Raw genomic sequence first — 22,508 nt, 5'->3', positions numbered from 1 at the left:
TTTTATCTGCATAGAGTAAAAACCCACTTTATTTTTAAATTTGGAAATCCAATGCTTTCTCAAAGCCGCAGTAGTGATATAACCAGCCAAGTAGATGAGAATTACTTTTTCTATTCTTATGGATGATAGAAGGAAGAATAAAATCAAATGACTGATAACTTCAAAGAACACCATTTTGATTGACTTCAGGTAGGCAATCGGGAAATATTTAACATAGGTTCTATATAGTTTTTGGTTATATTGTGAAAAGTAATTAATTGTCTTTAGAAATTGGTTGTCGCTCATAAACAATGCTGTAGCTTTATTATAAAGGGGATTTAAAAATGAAATAATGTATAATTGTTTTCATCATTATATTTTTAAATTTATGTACAGTTTACAAAATAATATTAATCAACAATTTGGTGGCAAGATAGCTTCTAGAGTCATCTCGACTCCTCACAAGGAACTCCGTCCAAAACTTACAAAGCGTCGTAAATATTCATACTTAATGCTAATTTTCATAAATTAATTATGTAAAAATTTGTATGAAATTTTTAAAAAACAATTTTAAGGAGTCACAAAATAAAAAAATAAAAATATTACTGAAGACACTTTTTGAAAAAAAAAAGTTGGAATATAATTCCGTTGTGTAGTTTAAAAAGTATTTTTTTTTTAATTTATTTGAAATAAAACCTAAATTTTACGTTCTCGGTTGTGCAAAGCAAAGTTCTGGAAGATTATCTTGTACTTATTCATCATAAGTCATATTCTTATAATTAGATATTAAATTATTAAATCACAAATTTTGATAATTTACTCATTCATAAAGTCATTGTATCTTAACATTTATTTTCCTCAAGATTCAACTTCATTTAAACATTAAACACTCATTCAGTTGCAACAAATAGTAAGACTAGTTAATTAGTACAGTCGCGACCATAAACGAGTTTGTTTTTTTTTAAAGAATTAAATTCATAATTCTCAATTTATCTCTGTTTTTTTTAGTCACATATGACACATTCTAAAAACTGCAATCAAATTTTTGACAATGATGTAGCGAACTGAATCTCCTATTGATAATCAACGTAATATTAATTGCATACGTATGTAAAAATTTATATTCACTACACTGAATAATAGCGAATTAAAAAGTACGTTCATATTTATATACGTGACTGTACCTAAATATTTACACCTAGACTAGTTTTCCTTAAAAAAATTACACGGAACTTGTCTGCAAAAGTATAACTTTTCACTACAAGTCGGTGGGCAGACTTCATAAATGCAAGCACTATTTACAATGAGATTTTTACAAATTACATAATAATTATTACATCGTAGGAAATCTATTGTTAGGAAGACAATGTGCATGTGAAAAAACCCACTGTGTGTTTACAACTAGTTTTTTTTTTTTAATGGAACGTTTATGTACTAAGTTGTTGAAGAATTTTATGTAAGTTAACGGGTTTTTACGTTATGTTAAACATTGAGTAGGTATAACTTTACAACGTTTACACACTACACTACACTGGCCTAATATTTGAATCTGAAATTAGCTGTTCCATGTTTTTTTGTCAACTGCCTATTATTTACCATGAGTATTCTATTTTTTAAATTTCGATTTTGCTCTACAGAAATTGAAAAAAGATCAGCAACCCAAATGAGGTGAAAGGATTATTTAACCTCTTTTTATCATAGTTTTGGTGAATGTAAAACAGAAAAAGAAAAAGATTTTAAAACTATCAGATCAGGGCGTTATTCTATTCTTACTCTAAATAATATAATTATATGTAGTTATCTCTTTCACACTCTATTTGTGGACAACAGTCTGGGTACTGCTTAGAATAGTCTCCTTTCGTGACAAAACATTTGGGGTCATCAGTCATGATTAAACCACATCTGAAAAAAAATAAAGATAATTTCGTTAATATTATGGAAAAGAAAGACCAATTAATGAAATGGAAAGATTTATTCGGTGCTGAGAGAGACGATTGAGGAAGCCATAGTGATGCTTAGAGGCGCAAATACGAGTCACAGTACGTTCCAATTACGTCATTATCTAGTAATTACGTGTTTATTTTTCTTAGCTTCAAACTTTAGGTCCATGGAGTTCGGACGTAAAATAATTTAAAAAAAAAGAATACTTGAATAATCTCTGTTTGAAAATAAAAATCAAAAGCGTTATATAATTAAACCATCTAGCATATAATTTAACATTTGAAAGTTAATGTTAAATACATTTGTCAAATAAAAAAACAGCATAAAGACAAAATCGAATGCACCACATTATTAATTCCAAATTTGATATCAGATACATTTAAATCTAACATCAGTTAGTTACTTTAAAAAAGCATGAACTATATCGTTAAGGTAAATGGTTACTTTTTTTAATTGTAATTCTTTTAAATACTTACGAAGCATAGTCAATCATCCTTCCACAGGTGATTCTCACGCACTGGGGGCCAGTCAGGACGGTTCCAAAAGGCACCACATCCCCAATCTCCTGGATGTAACACCCCTCTTTGTGAGCTGGAAAAAAGAGAAAGACACTTTGAGTTTGTTTGCTTATTACAATATTTTGTATGCTAAAAACTATTTCAATTTGTATCAATTAAACGTGGGACGAATTCATTCCCTATTCCATCAATAAGCCATACAGCGGAACGTGATCTTATAGTCTTTTGAAGAAACTGTTGGCTCTATCTTCCACGCAAGGGATATTGACTTGACTATGTGTATGTACTACCTCTCATTCAAATATAGATAGATTAGGGTAGAAAGAGAATACATCTTTCCGCTTGCTACGATCCCCGCCGAAGCAAATCTTCGCGCATAAGCGTCAACATAGAATTAGCCATTCATTTCCTAAGATTTAAGAGTTACTTAAGAAATGTTAGAGCTGTCATATGTAGGTTAAAATATCGAAAAAAATTGAATAAAAAAATATTGTAAGTACGTATTTTTAAAGAAGGTAAGCACTGCCGAACCGGATGTCATTACATTTTCACTTTATGTTGTAAAACAAGAGCTCGGTACTTAAATGTGAATAAAATTTTCATCCTTTAAGTGTTTTACAAGTGAACCTCGAGAATTAATATGAAATAATCACAGTAAATATGCCTGAGTAATGTTTACACAAATGAGTGCCTTGGCCTCAAAACTCCAGGCGCCTGGAGTGACCGTGGAAGGCTACGCAAGTGCTATCAAAACATAAATTAAATTTATTTTAACATTTTTCCGCGTGACTGTATTTTTGTAATGGTAATCCAAAAAGGTTCATATTAAACCTATTTTTATTTTAACCCGTTTGGTTTGCATTTTCTTTTTTTATCTCGACAGAGAAAACAAAATTCTTTCATGTTATGCGATTGGTGCGATGTGTGTGCTAAATTAAAATTAATTGTTGTACTCATATTATATTTCACAAATTGGCATCTGTATAACAAGTTTATTGACTCTTAATTTAATATTACACATGCACAAATGTGCCATAAAAAATATAAGCGCAATTTATATTAAAATCATCCTCTTCTGATGTGCGTCAGCATCCACATTATTACGAAATAATAAGCGGTGCATTTTTTCCTAGTGTATTTAGATGGGGTCATTATTATAAATTGATATTTAAATTTTATTCATTTGCGTCAGATGCTCAAGGAAGCAAACCTGTTGAAAGGCATGCGAATCTGTTGCTTAGGGTTAATGGCATGCATAAAAATTCAAATTTAGAATCTTGACGTTTGAAGATAGATTGCACCAATTTATATTTTAAAAAAATTAAAAGCAGCCAATGTTTTCTGGACTAAAATGAATTCTTAATAAATTAAAATTTAAAAACTTAATTTTAAAAAATGTGCTTTGTAAAGTAAAAAGATTTATTTTACGAAGCAAATTATGGCTAAAATCTTCTACCTTCCTAAGAACGTCTGGTCAACATAATGGCCTAGGTAGTACTTTAAGCCAAGACATAGGAAACCTCTTTGACGACACGATACTAGTGATGTACTGAAACTGTTATAGAAGTGTCCCTACACTACTGACAGAGCCTTGGGCAGATTATTAAGGTTTCAATTTATGCAGTGGTAAAAGTTAGACTAACGACGTAAAATGATTATAGGTACCTCAAAATAAAATTAAGTTAACAAAGATCTGAAATTCGGCATAAAATGTTGAACTGTGTATTCGCTTATAATTTATCATAAAGTAACAAAATATATAAAAAAAAGAAAGTTAGACTGTCTTTAATGGAGGAATTTCCAAAAAGCTCGATTTTTTCGATATCTCCACTCATAAATAAAACTTTCACTAAAAAGAAACCAAATGCCAAAAACAGATGCACGTAAAAGCCCAAAAAGGCGTTCCGTTATGGAATAAGTTTTACTGAAACTTTAATTGACTTCTTGGCCAATAATTCAATTGATATATCGAATCATTATAAGTACAAACATTTTATAAACTAAGGAACGAGAATATTTTTTGGTCAATCTGGTAGACTCTAAAAATCTGTTATTTTATTTTATTATAAAAATTATATTATTTTAATATAATATATAAACTTATCAAACATTTATCGCTTTCAACTACATCAATTTTTATTTGTGCAAGTAATTATATTAAATCAGAGTATTATTAGAAAACTCGAACTTTTTATCAAAGAATTTATAAGTCAGCACATTATTATCTCAATGTTTTAGATGTGTACCTAATTAGTTGTTTTTGCAAGATATTATGACTGTATCCAAGCCAACCTTGGTCAAACCTTTATCTATCAATCAGAAGTCAAGGTTTCTGACATGAATGATCTTATAATGACTAAAAACATAATGCGATAAGTAAATACTATAAATGAGCCTTTTGTGAGGTGAAGGAGCTTATTTTGTATACAATTTTACTTCCGTTATTATACGGAAATTGTTAGATATTATTATTTTCAGCTATTGTAACAACAATATGTTTTTAGAATAAGTTGTAAATTGCACCATGCCAGTAGCCTTGATTATAGTTTACGTTGAATTTAAGTTAAGCTGAGCGGATTTTAACAAAGATAAAAAAAAATATCGAATATTTTATGCAAATGAGTAATATATTTTTTTAAATTAATTTTAGACTTACATATTTTTTTTAATCTTACCTAGATGTTCCGGTTTTGGCGGGAGACGCGATATATAAGTTGCAGCACAGGCGAAGCCCAACAACGCACAGAAAATTGCAATTTTCATCATCTTTTCTTAATTTTTTTCTCTAATTAGCAAAGACTGGTTAGTTTAAATTCAAGAATTAAACTGATATAATTTACTCGGCTCCTTCCTTTATATTGACCGCTACTGTTATCAGTTACTAAGTTGGTTCAAATTGACATCAAGGAGTCAATTCAATATCTGTACGTAAATTTGTGTAGATATGGCATCTATTTGTGTAACTCTATTAAACGCCTTTAGGTTATCAGACCACGCTGTTTAGTCTTAGTATTTGATCACATGGACCTAAAGCTGACGAGACCTCAATTTGAATTATAAGCAACTGTAAGTTTAGTATCTATTACACAGGAGATAAAGTATACTTTACCGTGAAGAGTTCAATATATACAAAATAATATGTTTTAAAACAGTAATTGATATGAAAACAAAAAAAAAAATGTATATTGTAATTTTGATGCAAGTGTTGTTAGAGTTTTGTTGTTGTTTGTGTTTTTTCATTCAAAACTAATGTTATCAATTGTTAACACCTAGTTTACGGAAAAAAAGAATTTATCCCAAAGTTCTGTCAGGAAGTCCAGAAAATTTGTAATTATTTTATATTACTAAATAACTTAAGATGTCACTACACCATTAGGAATACTGATTAATAAATTTTAACGGAACTTGGCCAATGATAAAATTTAAGACACTGATAAAATTAATAAAAATATATTTTATAAATTATCGTTTGAACTTAGCAACTTAGACCTTAAATAACAACTAAGAGTAGAAACAGGAACACACAAAGATGTGCAATAGAGTGTAATTTTTTTTATGTTACAGAGTATAGTACTACACATCTTCACATCTCATTTTAAGCAACCAACAGGGTAAATATTTACAACCTGAGGGTGCAACTGGGAACAGTAGGTAATGTAGGTATAGAAAGAGAATCGACTTACCCAATTCCCTGGGTTTCGCCGGCAACAATCCTCTGGCAACAGCTGCGCAGCTCAAACCGAGCATCGTAAGGAAAACAGCGGTTCTCAACATGTTAAACAATTTACTGATTTCAAGGTTACGTTTGTATCTTATCTCTCGCGACTTCGTCGTGCGACTGACCGTCATCGCGAAACAGAGATGTTTTTATTCCTATCAGGCCGATGACACACGGGCGTATTCTGCGTTTTTTTAGGTTGTTGACACCAGTTTTGGAGATGTTTTCGTGATAGAAAAAAATGATCTGTTTTCTTGTTTATCGATGGTTGCAAAAGGATGTGTGGTAATTTGAAATTTGTTTACATTTTTTTTGAAGCAGTAAATATATAATTTACTATGTTCATCCAAATATCTTAGCTCATTTTCTTGCTGAGCTCATTCTCTTTGTTGTTGGTGCAGATATGCAAAACAGTGACTTAAAATGCTACATAACTCTCTTCCATATTTGCTGCAGTGCTTTGCTATGCTATGCTACGGACCCAATGGTAACATTCCCATTATTTTTTTTTTCTTTAATATTATTATATCAGTTAAAATCCGTTTGCATTTTCTTCGACCTTCCTTGAGCTTTGGAAAAGAAAACGCTCTTCCGGAATCAGAAAGAAATGGCCTTTAATAATTTGATAGACTACAGACTTTTAGTAAGACCATGACAGATTAGGCGACTCACTTATATTTTTCAAATGAACTGGAATTTATTGACACTGAAATATCGGTCTATGTCTGATTTAAAATTGAAAGTCCATTTCACATCCAGACCTTAATGTGCTACTTTTTGTAAATGTCAGTCAAGACTGATCAGATTCTTTTTATAAAAAGTACATATGATTGTCAATTGTTGATCGTCAAGGGACGCTAAATAAGTTTGGGATTCTATTTATATAAGCGATGGGCTAGCAACCTGTCAATATTTGAATCTCAATTCCATAAGTAAGCCAAAGCTGAAAATTAGCTCTCACTTTCAAGACTGTTGGCTCTCTCTACCCCGCAAGGGATATAGAGGTGATTGATTATGTGCATTCATGTATGATGGTCAAGCTTCTTATAACGAAAAACCTTATCCTAAAGGTCTTGAATGAATGGTTCTGTTTAATTTGTTAATGAAAAGTATGTTACAAAATTTATGAATGTAAATACGTCAAGCATAATTTAAGTAATATAATGAGCAATTATGAGTATTTTGCGCCTCCCACTTTTGCGAACAAACGGCAATATAAGGGTGATTGGAGACAAATTTGTGGCAACATTAATTAGTTACATTCATACATACATATAATCACGCCTATATACCTTGCGAGGTCTACCTCTATCTATAGAGCCAACAAAAAAGTACTTAAAAAGACTAATAGGCCACGTTCAGATGTTTGGCTAAATGATAGAATTAGGATTCAAATAGTGCCCGGTCGCTTGCTTATCACCTTGCCCCTTTTACAACATCCATGGGAATGAGACGGCGTGGTTGTAGACTTTTTTATTGATGCCGGGAACCCCACGGCACACGCGCATATTGAAACACAAATGTGTGTCTATGTTTTCATTTGTTGCCATATCAAAAAAAAAATCTTTTTATAATTGACTCAACCGGATTCACAAAATAAACATAAAAAGCACAGCAAGTATATAAAACATCTTAATTACCTTAGTAATTAATTAATCCAGATTAAATGTTTTATTAATGACATAACATATTAAAACACAAGCCTTCCAATTCAATCGGTCGGTACGTAAACAAGTTAAAGACATAAAATTATTTTATATAACAATAATGGGTAATCTGGGTAGTCTGGACACACATTAGCACTATATTTATGATAGTTATATAAAGTTAGTGCATAAAAACAAATAAAATAAATACTTACCTACGAGTATATGCCGTATTATATATACTAAATAGTTATGTTTTGCCATTCTTTAAACAATGTAAGAAAGATGTAATTATTATATATAGATATATATAGATATATATAATAATTATTATATATTATTACATCAAGGAAAAAAATAAAGGTAGTCTCTGCCTACCCCTCCGGGAAAGAGGCGTGATTTTATGTATATGTATGTACGAAAAAAATAAAAATAGAACTTAAACTAAATTAGTGCAACGGCATTACATATTATAATTTAAAATGAATATTGGTTTAAAACTCTTTTACTTCGTTTACATGGTTGCAACTGGCCACTTACATAAAAAAGAAAATTTTTGATTTCTCTTGGAATTTTATTAAGTTATAAAATAAGACCAATATGATGTTTTGAACACGTATTATTAAGTTTAAAGTGCAGTTTCATTCACATTGCACATGCGCATTAAGAGTTCATTTAACTACTTTTTAACAAGTACTTGAACAATATTTCTGGAGAAATTTCTTCCAGTAGCCAAATTATGTGCAGTACCTAAAAAGTAAATTAAATAAAAATCTCAAAAATTAAACACTGTAAAATGAAACGTATTAAGCTATCTTATGAAACCTATTCGGTTTGATTATAACCCTCACATAGATCACAAACCTATATAAGACTATTTTCTTTAAAAAAATATGTAAAAATTCAAATGTAATAAAATAACAAATTATTTCGTGTGAGAAATAATCGTTTGCAAGCGGCCTTACAAAGGACGCGCGGCTTGGAAATTACTGCTGATTCATATTATTTCATTTGTAAACAATTTTTTTTTATTAAATTTAGCATCATTTATACATCCGTGACTGCGCATTCCGACGGCCGAGAAAAATGACAAAGTTACTATCTTTGGTGCGTCACAAATAGTCGTAGTTAGAGCTACCGGTAAAATAGTATGTGTGTGTGTTCCTGCGTTTGTGTGTGAGTTAAGGTAGCGTATGTAAGTACATACATACATAAAATCACGCCTCTTTCCCGGAGGGGTAGGCAGAGACTACCTCTTTCCACTTGCCACGATCTCTGCATACTTCCTTCACTTCATCCACATTCATAACTCTCTTTATGCAAACTCAGCGGTCCAGGACGTCCTTAATTTGATCAAGATACGTTCGTCTAGGTCTTCCCACTCCGACCTTTCCCTCCACACTCTCCTTGTATGTCTGCTTAGTCAACCTGCTTTCATTCATCCTCTCCACATGACCGAACCATTTCAACATACCCTTTTCTATTCCTGTAACTACATCTTCTTACACATCACAACATTCCCTTATCACGCTGTTCCTTATCCGGTCACTCAATTTCATACCCATCAAACTCCATAACGCTCTCATTTCCACTGCATTATGTAAGTACATATACATATAATAACGTCCTCATCTCTTGCGGGGCAGACACCGTGCCTTTTTGCGCCACACGCACCTTCCCGATTCGACCATCGACGCCCTTCACACAAAACAACTTAACACTACATCATTCCTATGAATGTGATTAAAGGCGACTAAAGGTCACATTCAAATAGTGCAAATCATTATCCAACACGGGTTGGTTAACCCTGCAAAGATTGTAAAAACTTAACTTATCCATCCATGATGGTGATCAAATGATCCACAGAGGTGAGGATGTAACTAGAATTAACGCGAGGGAGAATAAGAAGACTTTCTGCCTTAGAACCTCCTTGTGACCACGATTCAGGATATCGGTTATCACCCGAAGCAACTCCCGTCTGACCTCCTTGACCCTCTTAACAGCTAAACCTACACACCAACGCAGCCTCAAGGTGAACAAACATCTGCACACGTGGTCAGTCCAAGATTTATGACGCGATAAACAAAATTGTGTCATAATCAAGAAGGGTCAAAGTCTAAGTATTCAAATTACATTTTACGGACACGGAGAACTTAAATCAAAACCACTCATAGGATGTCGATTTAATCAATTCTAAAATTTATGGTTTGCTACCATAGATTATGGAATTGATAAAAAAAAAGAATAAAATGGGACAGTAGAAAAGTATTTCTTGAAAATATAAGAATGTTGTGCGTGGCGTCATTTTACATCGCACGCAGTTTTCCCCGCTGTTACGAGTAGGATCCAAAAATGGAAACATTGAAAAAAAAAAAAGTGCGCGCGTCAGATTTTTACAAAAAAGTACTTCAATTATTCAGAAAAATAATTCGTTAGAATTTCAAATTATTGTTGCATATTTCAACGTGCAATTAAAAAATAGTAAACAACGTTCGTATAAAACTAATACTCAATTAATACAATTAATCAAAATAAACGTTTATCATTATAAACCATTTGCAATGCTGGGTCAACACCTGTGTTTTCCCAACAATGTTGAATATGTTGTTGGTAATACCCACTTTTAGCATACAATCCTACATGGAACTTGCTTATGAATAAGAACAATGTCTCCGTTCGTTAATGTTAAAATTTAAATGTTCTCAATTCACAGATAATAAAACGTTTCGAGCGACGTAAGTGCTAAATCTATTATTTATATTTATATTGTGCCGTGTGGTTCCCGGCACCAATAGAAAAAAGAAAAGGACCACTTTATGTCTTTCCCATGGATGTCGTAAAAGGCGACTAAGAGATAGGTAACTTGGTATTCTTCATTTAGGCCATGGGCTAGCAACCTGTTGTCACTATTTTAATCCCAATTTTATTGTTAAGCCAAACAGCTCAATGTGGTCTATCAGTCTTTTCAAGACTATTGACTCTGTCTACCCCGCAAGGGATATAAACTTGATTATATGTATATATCTTAAAATATGCTTTAAATTGAACGTGTAATATCAAATAATCTGTTATTGTTTAATAATATATTTGTATACGCTACTGACCTATAATAAAACTACATTGATGTGTACTATCGTAGGTAAACATTCTTATATATCTTATTTTAGGCACCTACATGTGTCAGACTATTTTTTTTGCGTAATCAAGAGTGTACCATATCGTTATAAGCAAGAGTGTGTATCTGCTTCTCTTCCCTCGTAACTCCTAAACTTATTCTTCTTATAAACGATGGGCTAGCAACCTGTCCGTAGCGTATATTTAACACTGATATAATTACTGGCTATATGTAAATATATTCTGTATTCTGACACATTTTTGAAGGTTAATGAGAATTGTAACAGACTCAGCAGAATTTTAATTGATATTTTCAACACTATCTAAATCTTAATGCCACTTTTAATCCATCCAGCATGACTAATTATTATTCTTTTCGAGACTGTTGACTCTGTCTATACCGTGAGGAATAAACATATAAATATATATATATAATATATATATATATATATATATATATAAATTGGTTATATATATATATACATATATATCTTCGCTACTTGTTTAGATATGAACCAATTTATTTTATCTCATTATATTTGTCATTTGATGTGGTCGTTAAAATATCAATCTGCCCACATTGATAACATATTACAGTAACAATAAATTAAGTCTCTATACCTTGTCGTTAAATATTTTATTAGATCGTTCACAAAAAATCTTGACATAAGTAATTTATCATGAACCAATAAGTGAACATCACGTGTCTTGATTTGAGGCGCAAAATAAAATAAATCTTTACATACATACATATAATCACGTCTATATCCCTTGCGGGGTAGACAGAACTAAAAGTCTTGAAAAGACTGGTAGGCCACGTTCAGCTTTCTTGGCTTGATGATAGAATTGACATTCAAATAGTGACAGGTTGCTAGCCCATCGCCTAAAAAAAGAATCTCAAGTTTGTAAGCCTATCCCTAAGTCGCCTTTTACGACATCAATGAGAAAGAGATATAAATCTTTATGAAGACAAATCTACATGTAACACCTAAGACCTCATCTTGCTTACTATTAAGGTCAAACGCACTAAAATTTTGAATTACATATATTATTTGTGTAGTTATAAATCAATAAATATACACAGATTGAGTCAGCCTCGAAGTAAGTTCGATACTTGTGTTACGAGATACTAAGACTCAACGATACTATATTTTAAAGAAAATACTTACATAGATATTACATACTTGTCGCATCCAATCAAAATGTAATTTTCTTCCTCATCAAGTGTCAAGTAGTTTCTCATCGTTACCATCCTGACCTGAGAAAGGACCGAGCTTTATATAGCAAAGAGGTCATGATCACGATTGTACAATAGGAAGAACAGTTGATGGCAATTCACATAATTTTATTGTCCCATTCAAATTGGTAATGCTGCCAGTCTTCTGGGCACACTCCCGCATGTTGATACTATGCAGGGACTGTACAATTTGTAAATTAAATTTTAGTTTGTAATCATCTTTTTTTTCTTTCTTTTTTATAAATAGTTTTAGTTTTCATTTGAGTTCATTTTAATTATGTTTTTGTTGAACCTAAATAAATTTTATTGTATGCTTTAATTTTATTATTTAATTTGTATGCCAAACAGCTGAACGTAGTCTATCAGACTTTTTAAGGTTGTCAGCTCTCTCTATCCTATAATATTATATCTATGTATTTATTTTATTTTGCTGTTTGTTTACAACTGTGTGCTTTGAATAACAGAATCTTTAATTTTGTATCTTTAAGTTGCAATTCATAACAACATCATACTTTATTCGAACACACATATATTTCAGCTAATGTCTTTTTGAGTTTATGTATATAATTACTAGAGGCTGCCCGCGACTTCGTCCGTGTGAAATCAATCCCGCGGAACTCCGGGATAAAAAGCCTATATGTTATTCTTGGTCATAATCGTAATAGGTTCAATAGTTTTTGCGTGAAAGAGTAACAAACATCCATACTGACATACTCACAAACTTTCGCATTTTTAATATTAGCAGGTAGGATATAAATGTTTTCTGGAGGTAGGCGTAGACATCTGCGACACAGTTAAATAACTTCTGAAGATGTCATTGTTATCCTAATGTCATTTAATTGTACTTGTTCTCGTTTCCAAAATAAATATTTTTTCATTTTCATTTAAGTAGGTAGGTTGTCAAAATATGGGAACAAATCAAACCATTTAAAAATTAATGTGGATTTTCCAAATCTCTTGCACTGCCGCACGCAATATCTTGCTTCATCGTTACACGTGTATCTCAAACAATGAATAAATTTACACAATGATTATTATCTTTTTATGATTCCACAATTTTTATGTCCAGATGTTTTAGTCTAGGTCTGTCCGGTTGGAATCCTCATTTTTCTCTGGCGATAACAAATCAACGTGTCCATGGTATTAGATCCGTTTAGACTTCTGACGCAAGTAAAAAGTCATATAGAGCAGATTTAATATCATTTTGAACCGGTCCAACCCGTTCACCCGACACCAACTTGAGTTATGTACCTACGCAAAGCATTCCTTTAACAATTTTATAGTACTGTTTTGATTTCGAAATGAGTCGTAGTAAGTTCATATATGTAGTTGGACCTATCACTTGTTTGTGATTAGATTTGCATTTAAATTGCACAATTCAGATGTTGTTGTTATAGTTTTATCTGATGTAAACAACTGTTGTGAAGTAAACAAGGACACAGACCGGTATAAAAGCCGCAGTTTCAGTAATAAATGACTTTTAGTAATCAGGATAGCTTTATGGATGTAGCGGGAGCGATGTTTCGGCTCGTCCGCCACCAAAGGGAAGATCTTCCGCAAGGTGTTATGCCTGGGGAACCGCGCGACAAACGATGTTGTGTCGGAGGTTGTATATAAGCTCCAATCCGTGAAATCTTTGCTTGCGCGATTTAGGTTTTTCGCTGTTTTTGAATGATAGGGTCGCGTGACTTTTAATTTTGTTTTTGTGACTTGTGGCGTATAGATGTTGCCACATAATGGTTTTTTCAAGTCATTGTAATATATAATCGTCCAATCATCTTATATATGGATCGGATGCGATAAAATTTCATTTGTATAATTATTTCATTTTTATAATTTAATTATTTTACAAATTAATAACAATAATCAATAATGAAAATTAAGTAAAAAGAGAACACGCTCAGATTTTATGGAGAATGTTTTATAATTATAATATTAGTTGTGGTGTCGTGTGGTTTCCGGCACTTTAGAATAGAACCAGAAAACCACTTTAGAAATATTTTGCCATGGAAGTCGTAAAAGGCGACTAAGTGATAGGCTTATAAACTTGGGATTCCTCTTGTAGGTGATGGGTTACCAACTTGTCACTATTTGAATCTCAAATGAATCATGATACATAGCTGAACGTGGCTTCCAGTCTTTGCGAATCTGTTGGCTCTGTCTTCCCCGCAAGGGAAATAGGCATGACTATATGTAAGCATGTTTCATAATTCATTATGAAAATGAGACATAGAGGTATAACAAAAATAGCAGCACATATATTGGAAACAAATTATAATGTAACTATATCCGGTCCATTGACCAATGCCAATGAAATAATTTAAGAATTATTTTAACAATAATAAGGACGTTACACTTAAAGATTTCAATATCAACGCAAATGCAAAGATCAAAATAGATTTAACGCTCCTATTGTCCACGGGCAAAATGTTTTTAAAGTTCAAACGTAACAATTTTAAATATTCATGAATGTAGTATTCAAATGCTAATGCTCGCCTTATTTTTGATCAAGAATTCGGAATACTAATATTTTTTTTACAATAAATCGTCTAGTCTCATTTCGGTGAAGCCGCCAAGACGTCATCTGCGTGGCGCCTCTGGACCAATTCATTATGCAAATTAACTATAATGTCTTCAATATTACATGCTACGATAAATATATGTTCAAACTGACAAATGACAATGGACATTGATTAAGGATTTAGACGTTTTCCTGTTGTTCTATAATTTTTTTTTCTAATTGAGGATCCACTTTTTTTGTAAAGTTTGGACTAAAATCTTGTTCTAGCAAATAAGCTGTCAAGTTCATATTTCAAAGTAATTTAACTTAATTATACAACATTTTAATTATTATGTATCTTCATTAAACAAAACGACAAGAGTAAAACCACAAACCCATACTAAAGAAAAGATTTGTATTGACTGATTATCACGAAATATGGCACATTTTTGGAAAAGGTCTATTTCGTTAATGTGTCAAAATTCGGCTAAGGCAAAATTTTTCTGGAATTTCCCACGATCCTCCCGTGAAAAATTTAGTTCATAAAAGCCATTCAACTTTATATGATTGTAAATTTTATTTATGTCTATGAATATATACGTGTAGTCTATAAATTTCGTTTCTAATTACTAGTTAGTTCTGACATTGAAAAAAAAAATGTTAAGAAAAAAAAATACTTGAGACACAGTTTAATAAGTAAATTTATTTTCCTATTTGTTGTTCTTTTAAAACTCGTCTTAGTATCTTCCCAGAAGCGTTTTTTGGTATACTATCCACAAATTCTACTTCTTTGATCTTCTTATATGGCGCTACTTTTTCATTGACAAAATTCATTATGTCTTCGCCGGTAGCTTTAACTCCACTTTTCAATATTACTATTGCCTTGGGTCTCTCTCCTGTTTTAGGATCTGGTACACCGACAACAGCTGCGTCATGTACTGCAGGATGGTCTTTGACTGCACTTTCTAATTCCGCTGGTGGAACTTGGTAGGCGTTTACCTTTGGACAAAACATATCTTTTTGGCGATGTGCTGTCAGTTTTTTTATCTCAGTTCTGTCATTAAGCCTAACAGCTCAACGTGGCCTGTCGAGCCTTTTAAGACTGCTGGCTCTATCTACATCGCAAGGGATATAAACGTGAATTTCTAAATGAATGAGTGATTTTAGATACAATGTTCTTAAAATAAATTGTATAATTAATTTCATCACGATAAGAAAAATCATTCAGTTATTCAATAGTTAGGTATCGATAAAAGGTTTGGTTTAATTACCTTTATAAGCTCTTTCAATCTATCAGATATGTATATGAGGCCACCTTCATCAATTCTTGCCAAATCGCCGCTTCTGTACCAGTCATCATCTAAAAATACTTCTTTATTGGCTTCCAAATTGTTTTTATAGCCTTTCATTATATTTGGACCTTTGATTAGTAGTTCACCCACCTGAAGTTTAAATGGAAAAATTAAACAATAACATTCCGATATCATGATATCACGTCTGTAACATAAGTTAAGATCATGTATTTTGGTATATTTTAAACATAAATGTACGTAAAAATTACATAAGTATTCTATTGTTTTCTTTCATTACTTTGTTAACTAGATATTTAATACTAGATTTATGAGTGAATTTTTGTTTCTCACTAAACAAAAAGAAAACTTCTTTAGCTCATAATCTAAGTCTCTCAGATTTTTACAATCATAATTTTCGGCAGTGCGTAGATCCATGAGTCAGATACTTTTTTTGCTGTAGAAAAGCATAAAGGCTTTAGTACACAAATTTTGTTCAAAATCTATATATTTATTATAAATTTCATTAACTATAAAGTAAGCAGAAATTAAAGTCATAGTTCAGTATTTATAATGGTTTTGAATCAGTAGATACAACATAACCAAATAAGTCCACCAGGGATTTCCGTTCAAATACAGCAACAAAAATATTAGTGGGTGTTAACAATGGTATCAGTATTATTAGCACCTTTATGTGAGCTCACCATAAAAAGAATAGTAAGCATGAAGATCATTATCATCAAATGAGTTCAAAATAATGTATCCGGGACATTAACTTTTTAATATCTCATGTGAATCATGAGCACAATCGTAAATCTAACATAATCAATGTATGATCTAATCGCAATGTTCTCATCTCTTGGATTATTGGTGTTATTTAATACATTTGTAGTTGACTGGAAGAGATCCTTTCATGGGATAAGTCCGTCATGGCAAGTGATTTGTTTCTTTTATAACTATGTACTATTTCTTGTTACTGTGTAAATTTCTATGCAATAAAGATATTGCATACATATTTTTTTTAACGCAAGACTTATATTGAATTGGTGTTTCAGCACTCAGAATAATCTTAATTATTTACTTAATTATGTATACTTAATGCTTCAACTACTTCTTTGTTTGAGTCAATATTTTAATTATAATTTTATAATAGTTAACGTCAAATTTTACATTAGCGAAAAGATACACTATATTAACTTAAAAAATAGACAATAAAAATTAAAAAAAGTCCCCAGTATGATAAATTTAATAGGTACTACACAACTTTTTCTGTTTCGGGGATTTCAGCTATTACGGTTTGATATGATGCAATCCACGTCTGAAAGTAGAAAAGCCTTTAGAAATATAAATACCTGACCAGGGCCAAGATTTTTCAAATTTTCGTTAACAACTCGTAACTGAATATTCGGTAAGGGATAACCGGCTGATTCGTAATTTTTGCAACCCAAAGGAGCGATTGATACCAATGGACCAGCTTCGGTCATACCATAACCTTGTCCAAAATGAATGTCGTGCTGTAAAAAATACTATAGTTAGAAGCGGTTTTTAGTTGTAAGGTATAAGGCTCATATAATTTTATTCAATCTTATTTTACATACATGTAATCACGTCTATATCCCTTGCTGGATAGACTTAGTCTTGAAAAACGGATAGGCCACGTTCAGCTGTTTCGCTTAATGATACAATTGACATTGAAATATTAACAGGCTGCTAGCAAATCGCTTAAAAAGAGAATCTCAAGTTATCCCTTAGCTGTATTTTACGACATCCGCGGGAAAGAGATGGAGTGGTCCTATTCTTTTCTCTATTGGTGCCAGGAACTACACGGCACTTATTTTAAGATTGGTTTATTAATCGAATACAGAACCAAGAGAAACCTGACCAATATGATATTTTGTGATTGTACCTATTTTTAAGTTTCCAAAATGAATTAAACAAATGATCAAAATAATGTGGTGTTCGTTTGTATAAACACGGGGTGGAGGTATTTCTCTTCCATCTAAGTGAGTTAGACTAGTGTGCAAGGAACTTAAATGAGGTATATTTAAGTTCCTTGCACACTAGTCTATTATATAAATAAAATGTCCAAGACCTTGGTCAATCAGAAAAAAATGGTCTCCATGATAATGAAATCTACACCGGCCAATTATCAAATACTTTTGGCGATATGCTATAAGGTAGGGCTTATAAAAAAAATAATTGAAGAATTACTCTCACCTGAACTTTACCTAAAAGTTTATGAATGTCAGCTGTAGGCAGTGGTGCAGCACCGCATGTTATGGAGTGGACATGTCCCAAATGTCTTTCATTCACTTCAGGATGAGATCCCAAAAACAGAGCTAAAAAATTAAATAATTTGCAGGTTTGAAACGTTTATTTTATATCATGCCTATCGGAAAATTCCAGTTTATAAGACAGATGGATCTAAGGACGTATAATTTATAAAATTTAAAAACATATCGTACAAAAATTATACTTACCTAAAGGTGGAGCTAAATATAATAAGTTAATTTTATATTCAAGCAATGCTTGTAAGAACGTATCAGGCTGAAATCTAGGCAAGGTCACCAACTTTAAACCAACTGAGAGCTTGTGTAACATAATAATAGATAGCCCGTAAGCATGAAACATAGGAAGAATAAGAAGTACGGCGTCTTGATTGGTTTCTGTAAAAGATAAAAAAAACAACTTATATATAAGAGAATTTGAAGAGATTTATATTGGGATCTCACATTAAAAGTTAATAATATTTAGATATTGTAGCAAGGATGCTGAGATCATGTATTTATGCTTTAGAATAACAACGCGAAATAAAACTTAAGCCTACATTACCTGTTGTCAAAGTATGAAGTCTGCAGTCAGTATTTTGTTGTTCACAATTAGCAATTATGTTACAATGTGTTAATTCCACACCTTTTGGCAATCCTGTTGTTCCACTGGAATATGGCAACACACATACATCATCAGCATTCATCTTTACTTGTTTTAATATATCAAAATCAACATGATCTCCATCGATCAATTCTTTATATGCAATTGTTCCTTCAGGACACTCTTCGTTTATATTAACAGATATTATTGGTATTTCTTTCTTGGATAGTTCTAATGCTTTTCTAACTATTGGGACTAAATTTGGGTGTGTGATGATTATTTTTGTTTCTGATATGGTTAACTGTCGTTGTACTTCATCTGTAAGTTAATGGCTTTAATGTAGTTTTGGTTTGTGTGTGAATTTCTTGCCAGTTTGCGGTGTCGTAGATTTAAGTGCTAAATATACTCGTATGAACTAATGGAGTTTTTAGAACGAGTTTCCTCCCAAAATTGATCGACATCGCAATTTACAGGTGATCCTCATCAGAAAGGCTATGCAAAGTTTTAGTTGTTCCTACCTCGAACAATAAACGGCGAAAATGCAAAATAATAGTGTACATTTCAGTTCGTAAATACAGAAGGAAGAGTATCACATATAAATTGATTATATTTTTGAAGAATTCCATAAATGCGATAAAAAATATTAGTAACATAATTTGAGATTCATGCAAATCAAATTGACCCTGTTGAATCAATTTGTGTGCTTTTGCGTCACCCATGTTTTGATTACGTTACTTACTACAAATGTTATAATAATCGTTTTATTGATGCGTTAATCCCCAATTTATACATGAGGATTTTATTAAATAGATAATTCCGTTACAACAAATTTTTATGCAAATTTTTCTGATGACTGCTAATAACATGGTAAACATGTATGAAAACATTAAATTTTTGGATCCCAAGCAAAGAAAACACTCTGCACTTCCCATTCGTATTATAAAAGCAAATCAAGAGCAGGAGTTATTAACGTAAGATTCTTTTTTGAGGCGATGGTCTACCAACCCGTCAATATCTGACATCTATGAAACCTTTCAACTGAACGTGGCCTTTAAATCTTTTCGTGACTGTTTGGTATGTCTAACCCGTAGATGATAAAGATATCATGTATATATGATTCTTAGTTATATGTACTTGCGTCTAAAGAAAGTCTCTACTCATCAAGATTCTGTTATGAGAAAGTGGTCTACAGCTTTACACTTATGACTCTCCAAGATGAATCGTCCCAACTGGTACCTACAGATGCGTTGCAAATATACCTAATAAACTTACAAGCAGTATAAATAGGATTGTATGTAGTAACAGTGCCCCCTGAAAACATTACTCCAAAGAATATTATAGCAAATTCTGGCATGTTGGGCAACATCACGCCTACAGTGTCACCATCGTTGATTTTAAACTTTTTCCTCAAATTGACTCCAAATATTTGAGACTGCTTGTACATTTTCTCGTAAGTGTAGCTTCGGTTGGTGATCCCACATACCTGAAATTGAAAAAAAATATCTTAAATGATGATAAATTTTAACAGTGGAAGTAGCGGGCGGCGATTAAAGACAAATGAATCAAAAATAATCATCATCCTACAGATTTTTGAATCATCAGGCATCTTTAGCTATTTCGAGCTTTGGTTCAGAGTTTACATACGTGAGGGACAATTGAAGATACTGCTATTATCATTTGTTAAACCTAGTTATTTGTTAGGCATAGACGTTATCATGTCACCCATTCCACGAATGTGGTCATTTATAGTTGTGCCCCAGGTTTTCTTCAGAGGTGAGGAACCAGTACTAACACCAGGAGGAAGAAGATATATACTCTCTTTTTAATTAAATATCCGACACATGAATATCTGTATCATCTTTGTGCGTCTTTGACAGTGATCCTGGATTGGGTAAGTCAGGTTTCAATGCGAAGCCTCTCCCGTCTGATCTTCGCAACCTCTACAGGGAACATTACCTGCATTCGATCATGGTTACGATGTGAAACGTAGGAAAAATAGGATGAAGTAAGTGATAAAAATATTTAGATGATATAACTATGCATAGCAATCTGATTCATCAATGTTGATGCAAAGTTAAACTTTGATCCCACACCTCACGCCAAAGAGCTAAATAATATTCTTATTTGGTTCCACATACAAATATTCAAGCAGAATTTGGTAAACAACAATGACTTGCTTTTGTTACGGAAATTCTTTTATTTAGGAATTAAGTATAGAAAAAAATTACAATGTGACGTTTCGACATTAATATGAAAAATAAAGTATTCAAATCGTTGTCAATTTCTTAAATAAATAAAACTAATGCATCTCTTTGGCAGACTTTATTATTTAAACACGATACTGACGTGAAAATAACAATGATTGTGCCTGTAGCATGAATATATTTCGATCTATTTAAAACAGTTCAATTTCCTAAAGTTTTAATTTAATTACCTTTGTACTAAGTATTTTATTTATGTAACATGCTGTAGATATAAAGCCTATCAACTTCTTTAAGATTAGCTTCTATTTCTGTAATGTTATAGAAACCTTGGGATTTTTACAGGTACCCTAGTTGTAATTGCCTCGTGTCCATTGATTTTAATGAGATCTTTTTATAAACTACTGGTATCTTAAGGTGTTGCCAAAATACTGTTTCATTTGCATCAAAAACATGACTTACCGCTGCAGTTTTAGTAGGATGCTTATCCAAAATCCTCCAAACATATTCATTAAGTGTTGTATTTGGTATCTCTACGTCACGAAATGGTGATTTAACCACATTTTCATTACTCCACACATGTTTACTTCTGAAAATTCCATTTGATAACACATATCTACTTTTTAATACACTTTTCAGACGAATTAAATGTTTTGATGTCATACTTTCATCTCTACGAAAGGATAACGATAAACTGGTAGACAAAGTTCGTTAGTTACAGATAAAGAATTATCTAAATTCATTGTAATTTGAATTGTATTGCTACACAATAGAGATTCATATTGTGAAACATTTTGAGCTGTATTTGTAAGTACGTCGTCAATGTTAATGTGTGGTTACTTTCGATTCGATTAGCATTTTAATATGGACCTTTTTGCTGCGTGAATTAAAAAATGTAGTAAATGGCCAGTTAGTCTCTTTCCCATGGAGGCGACAAGGGAAATAAAGAAAGACAATTATTAAGTGATCTATGATATGTCCCATTATAATGAATCAAAATTTTAAATTTGAATAAACGCTTTGCTTCGGCAGTAACAATCTTCGAACATAGATTGGAATCTGCTGTTAATAGGGTCGTGGAAAAAAAGGAGAGTCAGTCTGGGTACTAACCAGACTTATTTGATCCTGGATTGTGGTCACACACCCTGGGCTCAACCTGACGAAACCCAATGCAACCTTTAAATCATCATCAGGAATATTTTGATGTCTTATAGTTGGAGAGGACTAAATAATAAAAGTTATGCCAATAAACGCTTCAAAAATTCCCAAAAAAGAATATTTATGGAATAAATAACATGTATCTGGTCTTAAAATATATTAAAAGTAATTTTAATGTCTTTCAGTTAAATTACTTAGACAGTGATTAAGATTTTATGACATGTTAGACTATAGGCCTGCGCTTGAAAAACATTGTAAAAACACTACTCTATTATTTTTTACACAACTATATTTTTTCTTACTTTTGTCAATATTCTAAAGTTTCTCGTGAAATGG

At 32.0% G+C, this 22,508-nt stretch overlaps 2 protein-coding genes across 3 annotated transcripts; both read right to left on the bottom strand.

Annotated features, from left to right (window-relative positions):
- Positions 1-338: 338 nt before the first annotated feature.
- LOC106130302 (uncharacterized) lies at positions 339-6,271 on the bottom strand. Of its 2 annotated transcripts, none has more exons than XM_013329118.2 (3): positions 6,122-6,271; positions 2,397-2,511; positions 339-1,881 (listed from the first exon to the last, which is right to left on the bottom strand). In XM_013329118.2, the coding sequence occupies exons 1-3, from the start codon at positions 6,210-6,212 to the stop codon at positions 1,767-1,769; spliced, it is 321 nt and encodes a 106-aa protein (XP_013184572.1). In that variant the 5' UTR covers positions 6,213-6,271; the 3' UTR covers positions 339-1,766. The 2 variants fall into 2 exon arrangements, with proteins under 2 accessions (XP_013184572.1, XP_013184573.1); XM_013329119.2 differs by lacking the exon at positions 6,122-6,271 and adding an exon at positions 5,114-5,473.
- A 9,053-nt stretch (positions 6,272-15,324) lies between these two features.
- On the bottom strand, positions 15,325-21,727 carry LOC106130303 (uncharacterized). The gene is made up of 8 exons (XM_013329120.2): positions 21,477-21,727; positions 20,086-20,296; positions 18,775-19,131; positions 18,423-18,608; positions 18,160-18,281; positions 17,295-17,456; positions 15,925-16,095; positions 15,325-15,652 (listed from the first exon to the last, which is right to left on the bottom strand). Exons 1-8 carry the CDS (start codon positions 21,675-21,677, stop codon positions 15,356-15,358), a joined length of 1,707 nt encoding a protein of 568 aa, XP_013184574.1. The 5' UTR covers positions 21,678-21,727; the 3' UTR covers positions 15,325-15,355.
- Positions 21,728-22,508: the final 781 nt, after the last annotated feature.

The sequence above is a fragment of the Amyelois transitella genome, chromosome 15, assembly GCF_032362555.1.
Source record: "Amyelois transitella isolate CPQ chromosome 15, ilAmyTran1.1, whole genome shotgun sequence".
Taxonomy (NCBI): domain Eukaryota; kingdom Metazoa; phylum Arthropoda; class Insecta; order Lepidoptera; family Pyralidae; genus Amyelois; species Amyelois transitella.
This window is presented reverse-complemented; position numbering and strand designations above follow the sequence as displayed.